A 13331-nucleotide genomic window follows, 5' to 3' on the forward strand; every position below is an offset into this window, starting at 1 on the left:
ATCTGGGGAACATCATAGGAGAAGTGACATTAGTTTAATCTTGAAGGATGAGAACAGATTTCTTGCAGAACTGTAGTTCATCCCTTAGATTAAATTGTTAAAATATGAAAATTGTGAATGATTATTACCTTTTAAAATAGTATTCCCTTCAGAATCTCTAAAAATTGTCATATAACTTGTGTTCTTATTTCTCCGATACTGCTACTAAGTGTTTTAGAATATAATAAATACACATTTCTTAAAAACCATTAGATAATTTGGCCGTATCAGTTCAGATTAATCCCCTCTCCACCAACATCCACCCAAGACCAAGTGTATCAGTGAGAACTGGGGGGACCTTTTAAAATTTTTTTTTCTATTTTTCTGTTAAGTCCTCTGTCCAGGTTAAATCTCTATAACAATTAGGCACGTGTCCTTCACACTGTTAATACATAGTTGCTTTTACCTAGCAAGATTTACAACTAAATTGGTTTAAGTTCTTTGGAAATAATTTTAGAGCCTAAAATACTTTAAATATTCTTGGTTCTCTCTTATTTTGAAAGGTAATTCTGCTTAGTTCTGGCGATAGTCTAGGCTGAAGGTTGTTTGATGTAGAAGAATATTAAAATTAATATTCTTAACAATGATAACATCTCTAGTATTTACAGTCACAGGAATTCACTGCATACACTTTTCAAATTAAGAGAAATTGTATCTAACACTTTATACCACTTTATCATTATTTAACACATTACTTGTGGCTGCCAGAGGGCTTCTGCTACCCAATCATCCTTTAGCAAGCGCTCAGCCCTTCTTTCGTAATTAATATTTTCATTTCTCATGTGCATAGAGTGCCTGAAGGAAATTTTATCTGGAAAAAAAATCTGGAGAGTGTTTTTGTGCGGTTCAATTTATTTAGCAATTCATCTTTGCTATTTCTTTTTTATTAAACAAATCAAACCAGGATTTTAGTTTTAAGCCCCTGCTTAAAAATGAGATTGTTTGAAATCATGTGTGTGAAACTTTTGAAAGTTGTAGAACACTATAGAATTTAAAGAATCTTTCATTCAATTAAAAAATTAAAAATAAAATAAAATAAACAAAAAAACCTAGTAGTTGTTCTGTGAAAGCAGTGCTGGGTCAAAGCAAGGTCAATAAGATACATCTCGTTTAGGCGTTGCCCTGTGCACCAGCTGCCCCTATTAAATCACAATGATAAGTAGGACATGTACTTGGACACCGCTAATTCTTGTTTTGCCAGACTTTCATGTCATCTTATGGTCATACAATTGACCAATTATGGTTGATCAAATTGAATTATCTTTAATTAGTAGGTCTGTCTCATAGTACAGTGGACTAGTTGGATGTTTTTATCTCTTTAAGTGGTCTTCAGACTTGGAAAGCCAAATGTCATTTTTGAAAAGAAAAAAAATTAGGGGGTGGGAAGTCAGGAGGCTGGAATTATTTTACATGTATCAAAGGGAAAGTATAATTTCAATAGTCTTGTAATGTTTAATGGAAGTTTGCTATGGTCTTTAAGATCTTTGGAGGAAAGTAATATTAGGCAGTGTGTAATATTTAGGTTTCTACATGGAAATGACATGCTGAGGTTATTAAAACAGGAATTCTATTGTCTTTGTGATGGGAATAAATGGTTCATCCCAAAGAACTCATTGATAACAGATTTAGGTCCCTGTGAATATTTATAATATCTTTGAGTAGTGCCCAGCCCAGAAATGTTGTGTCTTGCTGCAAAGCTACACACACCATTACAAAATTATAATGAACTCACACTGTTTACTCCTGCACAGATTGCTTCTTTTTTAATTTTTGAAAGATTTTATTTATTCATTTTTGTTTATTTTTTGGAGGGAAAGTAATTAGTTTTAGTTAATTAATTTATTTTTTAGTGGAGGTCCTGGGGATTGAACCAAGCACACACTGTACCAGTGAGCTATTATGCTCTCCTGACAGATTGATTCTTATACTTTAGAGGCAAATGAATAAGAACAGGGCATGCATTCCCTGAAGATACCATTGAACCTTTGAGCCTTGAAATCTACCTGAAAAACTAAAGCATCTATGGTTAGATAAAGCTGGAGAGAGCCGAACTGATCACTTGCTGACATTCTCATTTTGGGGGTGATGGTATTGCCTATCATATCAAGTTCTACTGTATAGCCATGTATCATGGTGACACCAGGTAAATGTGAAGTTCTCAAGTCCTCTATTTGACCCTGAAGTTCATTCAACCATTATCCCTTGATTCAGCATAAAAAGAGAGAGAGAGAGGAAGAGAAAGAAAAGGAAAGGGGGGTGATTTTCTGCCCCCTTTCCTACTGAGTATCACATGATGATATATTTGCCTGTTTTATTTTACTGTTTATAGATAGTGATATTGATTACTTGTTTCTCTTTCAGAAATAAATACCATTAATGCCATTATTATATCTACCCAGCAATTGAAGTCTTCATGTTTTTGTGGCAAATGTCCTTAATATCTCAAAATCAATAGTAAAGCTAACTTTAAAAATTAATTTGTTTCTAGAGCATTACTGAATCAAATATTATTTTCAAAAAATATTAGTCACCTCCTTCATTTCTCTACTCTTTCCTTCTATTATATATCCACCCAGCCATCTATTCATCCATCTGAAAAAAATGTATGTATCAAAACATGCTAGGTGCTGGGAAAACAGTGTGCTAGGGGATTGGGGAAAAAATGGTCAGTTTTTCACATATGGGTCATTATTATTTAGCAAAAGTGTTGTGAGTGTTTACTGTGCTAGGCAAGGTACTTACATCAACCCGTGCTGAATTTGGAAAAGGTCTCTTTTGCACAGATACACTAAAAGAAAAGATCCTACCCCTTCCTTTCAGGGTTTTTATATATAACAATGATTTATCCAGGGAGTCTTAGTGTTGAAATGTAGAATATGTTGTAATCATGGCTTTTGAAACAAGAATGTTGCCAACTCAGTGAGAAATGAGGTCTGTACTGCCCCAGCAGCTGGTCAGTCCACTGAGAAGATAGATCTGATGAAATCTAATGATCTGTAAATAAAGTAGTTATATCATGGGATTATATCATTTTTGTTGGGGCTGCAGAGATGGCAGCTTGTTTCCCAAACCAAATTTATTTCCTTAGGGTTATGTGATAAGGATAGGCATTTTGGCAATAGATATGGAAAGTTTCAAACAGAATAAAAATTCTAAATGCTATAGTAATTAGCCTTTCCCTTTACTGAAAATACTATGTTTAGCTTCTGCAGTCATACTAAAATTTTAAAACAATCATGTCCTCTTTGGAAGGCAATTGCTTTAAATTGGATAGATTTCACTCATTCTTCTGTGAAAGAATTTGAAAATTCTGTCTTTGGAAACCAAAGTACTGGATGGCAGAATTGGATGTGTCTTTCACTTTAAAATGCAGACTCTTCTCTGTGGTGAATATATTTGTTGTGGTAAAGTATTTGAAAGGAAATCCTCGGAATAATTTGAGGTAAGGAAAAAACACTGTTAAAATAAGCCAACCCACCAATTTTGAACTGTAAAAGTTGCCTTATTTTGAATCAGAGGGAATTAATAATCATTCATAACATACAGAATATATGTTTGGATGATAACAGATAATCATGTTCTAAAACAAACTTCCCAGTTTTAAAGGACTCTGGTCTAATGCTGTGATCTCAGTGATTTGTCTGAATCTGTTCTTCAGAGTTAATACTGATGCTCCTATTTATTTTCATCATGATTTAGTCTGTGTCTTGGCAAAAATCTCTCTAGATAAGTGATTCCTGTAAATGTTGGAAATTCTTTCTCAGATTAACTTTCCCATCATTTTTCATTGCTTATGCTATATTGTTTCAGCCTAGATCCATTCTTTCTGGAAAGAAGGGTCCTGCTAGTCTGATAGAAACTCTTTCCTAAGGTCTGTATTATATGTGGGGATCAGTTAGGAGAGGGGAAAGCCAGAATGCCAAATTGCAAGGGGTATTCTTTACTGTGGGGCTCCATCCAAAAAGGGTTTGTAACACAGTGTACAGTCTTGTAGCCCAGCTGTGTGGAGCATTGATTGCTTCTGCCTAGAGCAGGGATACTGTCAAGTTGCTCTGTGAGTTGAGTCATCTATTGACAAAGAGCTACCAGCCCGCAGATAATGCTGTGCGGAGCTGCTCCTGCTGCTCCCACTTCTCCCACTGCTCCCACGATGCCCTGCTTGTAGCAGCTGTCAAAGATACTGAGGGATCCACGGGAGAAAAAAGACTTTTACAACTGCCTGGAAGAAAGGGGTGTGAGGGAGGAGACATTCCTGTGCAGAGCTGACCAAAGGAAAGAGTAGGCATCAGTGCAGTATGAATGCATACCTCACCAAGCAACAGAGCTGCAGCCGGGGGTCCGATGGGATGGATGCCGGCAGGAGTGCACCCACACTGATCAGGGATGCCCACTGCGCTTGTGGCTGGCAGAGGAGCCCGCAGGGGCTCGGGTACAATTCTCAGACTATGCCCCCCACAGGACCTGGGGGCTCAGCTTCAAACAGGACCAAGCTGGTCACCTTGTGGGACAGTGTGCGGAAAAGCCCCCACAAGACGAGCACCAAGGGCAAAGGGACTTGTGGGGAGCGTTGCTCCTGCCCACATGGCTGGTTCAGCCCAGCACAGGTGAGCTTTTCCTTGTGACTTTCCCCTGAGGATCGGAAGAAACTGAGAGCAAGCTGGGTAAGGCTAGCATGGTTTGGAAACTTTGCTGGGTCCTCCTTGCTGTCTGGGTACGCCTGTTTAGTAGACGGTAGGCCAAGAAATCCTGTCATTTTCACAGGTGTTTGTGGGTGGCCTGTGAAAGTCAGGGGATGCTGTGCTCAGTTTCTTTCAGTGACTTTTGCCCAAGTTCAACTTCGCTAGTCCTCAGACGATTTTACCATCTGCGTCTTAGTCTTTTAGCAGCATTTTGACTTCTAATCACTGTTAACTTCTTCTGTTCTGCCTAGCCTAGGGTTTTGTTTTGTTTTGTTTTGAGGAAGGAAGAGAAAATGAACTTTAATCAGACACGTTCCATCTCTTTAAAGCTAAAAGAACATTTATTTCTTCAGCTATGGAAAGCAGTGATTTGAAGTATGCTCTTCTAATTTTACTCTTAAGATACTGTACACCTTTTCAGTAATGGAGAAGAAAATGTGTTTATACTAAATAATTTATTTTATAAACAAATGGAATATGATTGGAAGCAAGCTAGAGGGTGATTATACTCAGAAAAAAAATAATGAAACATTTCATTTATTCATAGAAGCAATAAGGTTATTTATATTGAAAGGTGTAACTCTCATTCCCCAGGAATGCATTTCTGAAGCAGATGTGCAGCGTCCTTTAATTTGATTCCTCACTTATCTTTGCCCAAAACTGCTAGCATTTTACCAGAAATGAAATTGGCTCATTTTTTCCTGCCTCTATCCAGAAGAGGGAAATCAACTTCCTGTAAATGCTATAAAATATCAATAAAATGCACCTGTAATCATTGTCATAAATATAGAACAATGACTGTTCTTAAATATGTATTGAAAAGAGAAAAACTGTGTTTGCAGAAAAAAATCCTTTTTTGATTTTACCATGATTTTAGCATAATTAAGAAGTAGTTATTGATCATGAGTAAAATGTTATGATCTGAGAGTTGTAAAGAACATTCCAATTTTAGTATTAGTTTTTTTTTTAAATGAACTTGTAAGAATGTAATATATCACTAGCTCTTAATGATATTGTTACATATACACAGCTTCGTATATGGTTTTCAATACATTAACATCATGCATCTCAGCATCTCGATTTAAATCAAGAATATACTGTCATTTTAGAATTAAACTGGTTCAGGTTGAAATGGAGCCTAATGTTTGGAAACTCAAGTTATTTTTTAAAGTTAACATAAATTCCAAACTGAATAGTCTTAACAATTGTGAAGTCTCTATATATTCTTTTAACAATTCATGTGTTTAAATGTCTTTAACCTGTATCTCTGTATTGATTATGTTAAACTCTCAAGGCTCACATAGGCAAAGAAGACAAACACATTTAGCTTATGGTTTTTGCACAGAGGAGAATATGCAAACTTGCTTTATTGTTAAAATTCTTTTTATCCAAGGTGTAATAAACTTTTCCTACTTTCTCAAACCAAAATCTCTAATGCTACATTATAATAAACATGCTCTAAAAATCTTGGTACATTTTTCATCAACCAAGGGAAACTTTTCCCTCCCTTGGTTTTTAACAAAGTCGGCCTCCTACTCGACTTCAATTTACAGCCATTTAATGCTTTAAAGATTGAAATAGATTCTGTACTGATTAATTAAAGATCCAGTGACATATAAGAAGGCAACAAAATGAGGCAGTCACCATCTCCTATTATTCTTTTGCATATACATTTCTATATGTTTTCTCCCTTATTCACACGTGCTTTATTATTTTCTAAGAACAGTTATCCCCAGATAATGAAGAAACAATCCCATATCTTTTTAAGGTCTTCAGTGTGACACTCTTCTATCGCCTGACCCTTCCACCCTTTACCATCTCAATCCTAAAAAAGTGCTATGCTAGATTGATCAGTCTCTCTTCATCCCATTCCTGTGCCCTTTCAAATATATTGTACTGAATAATTTTAATGTGTCTGTATATGCATATGTGCATAGATTTTAATATATATTTAAATATCTCTATAATACCTAACTACTTGCATATATGAACAAATTTTCATGTATATATAACTAGACATGCATATATACATGTGTATACATATACACATATGAAAATTAGTTCTATATTATTCTTTCCTCACCTAGAAATTACTAGCTGTTCTTATAATGTTTTATTCTCTCTATATAAAGTATATTTCCTTTATTATAGGTACTCAAAATGCTGATATATATGTGTGTGTGTGTAAATATATATCTGCATTCATTTACATATGCATCTATAAAATATATCTAATATTTGGAATATACAGATATGTGTATGTACTATCTGCTCATGTAAACTGTCACAGAAACAGGAGCATGTGTGTATGAATATTTGTCTATTAAAACTAAGTCTCTTTTGAGAATTTTTGGATACTATTTTTACCCCTTAAACTCACTAGAGATGTCCTGTGAAATATTGTAAAATAAAGGATGGAGGCTAATGATAGTAAACGTTAGACTCCTTGATTAGGCAGAAAGAAGGAAAGTGTATATTTCAGAGCAGCCTAGGGACCCACATGTGATACAGAACGTGCCTGACGTCTATTGAGTGTCTGGGAGCTGGGATCTTGCCCTTGGAGATACTTGCTGTACTACGGGGAAATCAGCAGTGTGATTTCCGGCTGCTATAATGGCCATGGTGATGACTTGAGTTCCTCCCAAGGCTCTTTGCCAGACTCTTGTTATTTGGGGTACTGTGTACTAACAGGACTTTGTCATTACGTGACTCCTCAGCGGGAATAAGAAACAGCTTCTGTCCCTTCTCAAATAAGTTTTCATTCCATTTGGGTCTGTAGAATTAATATAACCATAATAATAGGTAAGAAAATAGAAAATTATAGTGCCCAGAAATGAGTTCTGAAATGCACATCTGAGATAATAGTGTCGGCCTTGGGAGTGGGGTGGGGAAACAAGTCCATCGCTGCTTATGTGGCATTTCTCCCCAGTGCAGACTGATCTGGGGAGATAGCACAGAAAGTGAAGACTCAGAGACCAGGCTTCTATGTGTTTGTTGTTCATTCATTCACTCTTCATTTGTTTATTCAACTCTCATTTCCTGGGTGCCTACTATGTGCCACTCTGTTAGGCCCTTTGGCTATAACAGTAAACAACGTAGATCCCACCCCTACCATTATAGAGCTTATGGCCTACAATAGTATACAATACTTAGCAAATGTATCATTATATACACAGAATTATAGCATCATAAATCAGAATTTGTGAGTGAAACAAAATCCCAGGGAGTGCTGCAAATTCCATAGTAAATGTATATTTAGTATACAAAAGGTCCCCAAAGGAGTAAGAGAAAAAGATCTTTCTTTTTTTTTTTTCTTTTTTGTCTTTTTTTTCAGAAAAGACACTACCTATTAGGATAAAAGTAGTACTTACAGGATTCTAGTGAGGAATGATTAACATAATACATGTGGCACAGTGCTTACATATAGTGGAGACTTGATAAATATTTGTGGAATGAATGAATGAATGAATGAATGAATAATAAATCCACAGTAGAAGCTGGCTACTGTTAACCTATTCCTTAATTCATTCTGGGAAGAGAAGAGAGGTGAATCAGTGAAGACTTCAGAGAGGTAGTGATACTTGGGCTGGATCACTGAAAAAACGTGTGTTTATCAAGTAGGCAAAGAGAGATATGCTTTGGGGGCCAAAATAATAAAAGCAGAAACCCATGGCACACCTTGGAGCCTGTGGGGAACTGCTTCTAGTCTGCCTGCCCATGGAGCGACGGGCAGAGCGCTGGTTGCAGAGCCTGGTGGGCTCTGGTAAGGACCCATTGAGGCAGCAGCACTGGGCCGCTGCAGGCTCTGAGCGCTCCGCCCCCTCCATGTGGGAGACTCCGTGGTCAAGGAACCCTTCTAGGCCTCAGTTTCTCTATTTCTAGGAAAATTGGTTTTCCCAAAAGGAAGCTCTGTATATCTTCCAAAACTAATAATCTGTGGCTCTGTCACCTGACATCCATTAATTAATGAGAAGCACTTTGGAAAAGATGTATGCTTCAGAGCTGGACAGTCCAAAGTGTGAACTTACTAGTTCTTTGTGACCTCACTTGCTTAACCTCTTCAAGACTAATTTGTCCCCTCTGTAAGACGTAAATGATAAAATCATGTTGCAGAAAAGTGTAATAAGAATTAAAAACACTCTATATACCCAGCTTGGCACTTAGAAGGCAGGAATTGTTCAATTAATAAAATGGTGTTTATGATAACTAGTGATAACCAAACTATGTTTTTTAACCTGAAGAACTTGTTATCTATCAAATTTAATGATCAGTATTGTGGTCCTTCATTAGCATTTCTAGTTTGTCCACTGACTTTTCTGAGGTCTTACGTATAACGATGAAGGTTAGGCAAGGCAACTGTCCGGAAACACTTGGCACAGTCCCACATGGTGATGGGGTGACATTCTGTCCTTCAGGTTTCTCAGAGATTTACAGTGGTGCCCACTAAGGGAAAAGTCATATAAAATAGAATTGTATTGATGAACTAGCATTTCCATAAGCTTGTATTCAGAGGCGGGTAAGGTTAGATTTTTTCAGGAACGTACTGCTAGAACAACTGCATTTGAAGTATTTAGCCAAACCCAGTAAATCTTCCCTAACCGTCCCTTTACAGCTCCTCCAGAAATAGCATTTACAGCAACTTGAGTGCAGAGGACTCTTTCATCCAAAAAGTAGGGTTGCCCTAGGCTGAAATCTCCGGCTCAGCTTCTGCCCAGTCAGAAGGATCTGACAGTTTGTTTTAACTCTGTGGCTGCTTCTACTGATTCCTTCTATAGAGAGTCCCTTACTAAGGAAGAAGACTTTTTAGTCTCTGGAAAACACCAGCCACCTCCAGGCAGGGGAAACATAAAAGAATGAGAGGTATCATAGAAGGAATTAAAGTTCTGAACCTTCCTTAGGCAGATCTGAAGTCAGTCGGTCAGCACTCCCGGCACCCCTGCTTCTGGCCGTTGACATCAGTGGACATTCTTTCTATGGCAGGAGAGGAGAGACAAAGGACAGAGGTGGAAAAGAAAAATGCAAAGATAATGGTATTTATTGAATACTCACAATACCCACAATGTGTGAAGCACTGTGCTTAGGTCTTGACATTAATCATCTCTTTGAATTCTTCCAACAACACAAAAAGAATGATACTGTAATTCCCATTTTTCAGATGTGGAAATTGAGGCTAAGAGTAACTGGCTCATGAGGGCACAGCTGAGAAGGGCAGAACTAGTTCTAAACATTGTTATATCTGACTCCCCTAACCTTTCCACCATATATTACAGAAAGGCCTCTTTGAGGTACACTGGAAGGTAGAATGCTCTCAGAGACCTCTTTAATTTTTGAATTCAGCAGGAAATTACCTTAAGGAATTGGAGTGTTTTACTGTTTGGGAGGACTGACACTTCATAGCAGAATCTCAAATTTCCCCATTCTACTTCATTTTCTGGTCTCAGGAACCCTGAGTTGGTTGAGCCCTTACGGAGTATTTTGCTCTCCAATGAAGGTTAAGAACTATGCAGATATGAAGCAGTGGAATAGATTCCCATAGCACTGATACCAGAATAAGATACTTGATCTTGGAAAGACCTTATAATCGGTGGTTATTTGTAAATTGGATTTAACTTTGCAACACTTATGGTAAAGAATTGGGAACCATGCATTGTAAAATTAATCTAAATACAAAATGAAAGTACATAAAGAGATTGTCTGAAGTCTAAGAGCATCATTTCATACTGCTGAATGCATGTGAATCCCATCTATATAGTCTACCTAATAACTATGTATCTTTCTTGCCAGGAATCAAGTATCTCCCTTTCATACCAGCATCTCCATTGTCTATCCTGTTCCTTACTTTGATATTGTTTGATCTGTTACAAATGTAGCATCACCTGATTTTATTTTCCATTCTCTACTTTCATTCCTTTAATTTCCCAAAGGCGTATGTATTTTTTATAATTATGTCAGAGCTGGATGGGAATTTAGAGGTCCTTCTCCAAAGGAGAACTTGAAGCCTAGAAAAGTTGAAAGATTTGCTCAAGGTCATTCAGTTTGTGGCAGAATCAGCCAATGTCTTTGAACTCAGAATTCTTTTTACCGTTTCAAGCTGCCCTCCCTCTCTTAGCCCTTATGTGCTCATCGTCAAAATGTAATTATTGATGGAAAATTGTTAAGCATGCAATTTGTTGATAATGCGGTGTTGGGCAGTATACAAAAAGTTACATAAACCTCATCTCTAGTTTCTCATAATTCAGACCAACAGTCCCGATGGAGAAAAAGGGAGAGACAAACCATTAGAAATCATTTTAGGTATGCATGGAGGTACTTAGGTATTGGTAATGATTAGGAGGAGAGGACTAGGGATGCTAAATGCATTGTTATGTGCAGAGCAGTCCTGCACAATAAAGAGTGACCATGTACTGCATAATTTTTAATATTCCACTTTATATTGATGAATTTTTTTAATTTATGATGTTCAAAGCCTAAAATACTCAGTTTTGTAAACAAATACAGAGTATTTTCTGCAAGGATTTAATAATCATTTACTATTCTAGGAATGTAATTCCTATGTAAATCAAGGGATTGTTTACTTTGTTCTGTCAGGAATTTTACCAGGAGTTGATTCCCATTTTGGAAAATGCCTATTTTGAGCAATATTGCTGCTGCTGGTATTCATGTCATCGATATACCTCTCTTACATCAGTTTATATTTGTAAATGTGACGTGCAAATATGTAATTGAAGAGACTTGAGCATCTTTTTTTTTTTTTTTGAGCATCTTTTTAATAGACGTAGAGCCAAAGATTTTAAATTGGGAGAAACACATGAAACACAAATATTTCAACAAATTTCAATAATAAGCTTGCTTTAAAATATTTTCTTTGATTGCCAGACCATATATTAATTTTTAAATGTTATCACACAATAAGAAATCTATTTTGTGAAATTATTTAGTTTTTGCTGTTCAGTATTACTCTAATACTGTTTCAAAGGTCATCTGCACTGAATTTCCCTATAAGCTCTTAGGTGGCTGGGATTTATTAATATCTACTTCCTGTTCACATATTTTATCAAAGGACAGAGTTCCAAGATCTTTTGAAGTACTAGAAATCAAATGTATATCTTTACATGAGGGGAAATTCCAAATAGGCATAGAAAAATGATAGATGAATAGATAAATGGATAGGATGGATGGATGAATAGATAGCTAGATAAACTTCCTCACTGGCCTTCCAGGGAAAACAGGGAATAAAACGGAATTATTTTGACACTAAAGTTATAAATAAGAGCCAGTTTGTTTACAGAAATATGACCTTTTTACTCTCTCCACTTTATTAGCAATCTTACTAGATTATCTATATTTCAACTCAAGTATTTCTTTTGCTCTCTTACTATATACAAATGATCCACTATTACTTGTTCCAACACTAATTTTCAGTCTAGGATCCATCATATGTCTGCTCTTTCACTTTTCCTGTGCTTATAGGATCTGGTATTTCATCTTTGTTCCATTTAGATCTAAATTTTTCCATTAGAAGTATATGTAAGCCTTTGACTCCTTTATTATATCGTCTGGTACAGTTGAGCTCACATATTGCCATATTGAAAACATATTATTTTAATGTAAATTACTTCCTTTGTATTTCTTCTTTTACTTCTGTTAAGGCATTATTTAAAAAAGATGTGTGTAGGCAGTTGTATTATCCATGAATTTCATTTCAGATAGAGAAAGGAGGGTATTATAAAACATTATAAAACAGAAAGGCTGGGTGTGGTAGAATTGAGAACGCTGGTTTAGATGTTTGAAATTGTTATGTGTATTGTTATTTGTGTGTATTTAGCTTGCCTTTCAATTAGACCAGGAGTCAGCAAAGTATAGCCTACAGGTCATACCCAACTTGCTACCTGTTTTTACATATCCCATGAGCTAAGAAGTTTTAAAAAATATTTTTTAATAGTTGAAGCAAATAAAGAGAATAAAATTTCATATAATTTTCTGAAAAATTATATGAAATCCAAATTATACTATCTGTAAGTAAAGCGTTATTGGAGCACAGCCACACCCATTTGTTTACGTGTTGTCTGTGGCTACTTTGGTGCTACAATTGTGAAGTTAAGTAGTTGCAATACAGACTGTAGGCCCAGAAAGCTCTAAATTATTTACTGTCTGGCTCTTTATGAAAAAGTTTACCATTGCGCTAGACTCTCAGCTTTCTATTTCCTTCTCATGGAATGTCCCAGTCTCCCTAACAAGGCCTGTTATTTAAAGGTCTGATTTAAGCACCTCCTCGTTAATCCTTTCTAGTCAATCTTAGCTCACAAAACTTCTGCTTAACATGGTGTCCTGCACAATTAGCATTGTGCTTGCATTGTGGTTAGTTGTTTCCATCTCAGTCTCCTGATTAGAGAGTAGAAATTTCCTCATATGCCTAACTCACAGTAGTTAGCAGTCCAATCACCTCTTTGTGACAATTTTTGTAATATCACTGTTACGTTATGTGTTTGGATCCAGACTTAGCTGCCTTGTTGGCTGTGGAGAGGAGAGACTATTTCTTCTATACCTTTATGTCTAGCTGGTCACCATGCACAATTCACCCATCACACTGTGTGACAGTTATGAATACTTATC

General features: G+C 36.4%; 1 protein-coding gene across 11 annotated transcripts in view; it reads left to right on the forward strand.

The window, feature by feature from the left end:
• DLG2 (discs large MAGUK scaffold protein 2) overlaps positions 1 to 13331 on the forward strand; it is a 1735130-nt gene that overhangs the window by 1024326 nt on the left and 697473 nt on the right. For 2 of the 11 annotated variants that reach the window (XM_006197466.4, XM_072969076.1), the window contains exon 1: positions 4335 to 4643. The exons of the other annotated variants lie outside the window; for them this stretch is intronic. In XM_006197466.4, the coding sequence (XP_006197528.1) occupies positions 4335 to 4643 (309 nt within the window). Of the gene's footprint in view, positions 1 to 4334; positions 4644 to 13331 lie in introns of those variants that run through there. 11 annotated transcript variants of the gene reach the window in all.

The sequence above is a fragment of the Vicugna pacos genome, chromosome 10, assembly GCF_048564905.1.
Source record: "Vicugna pacos chromosome 10, VicPac4, whole genome shotgun sequence".
NCBI classification, from domain to species: Eukaryota; Metazoa; Chordata; class Mammalia; order Artiodactyla; family Camelidae; genus Vicugna; species Vicugna pacos.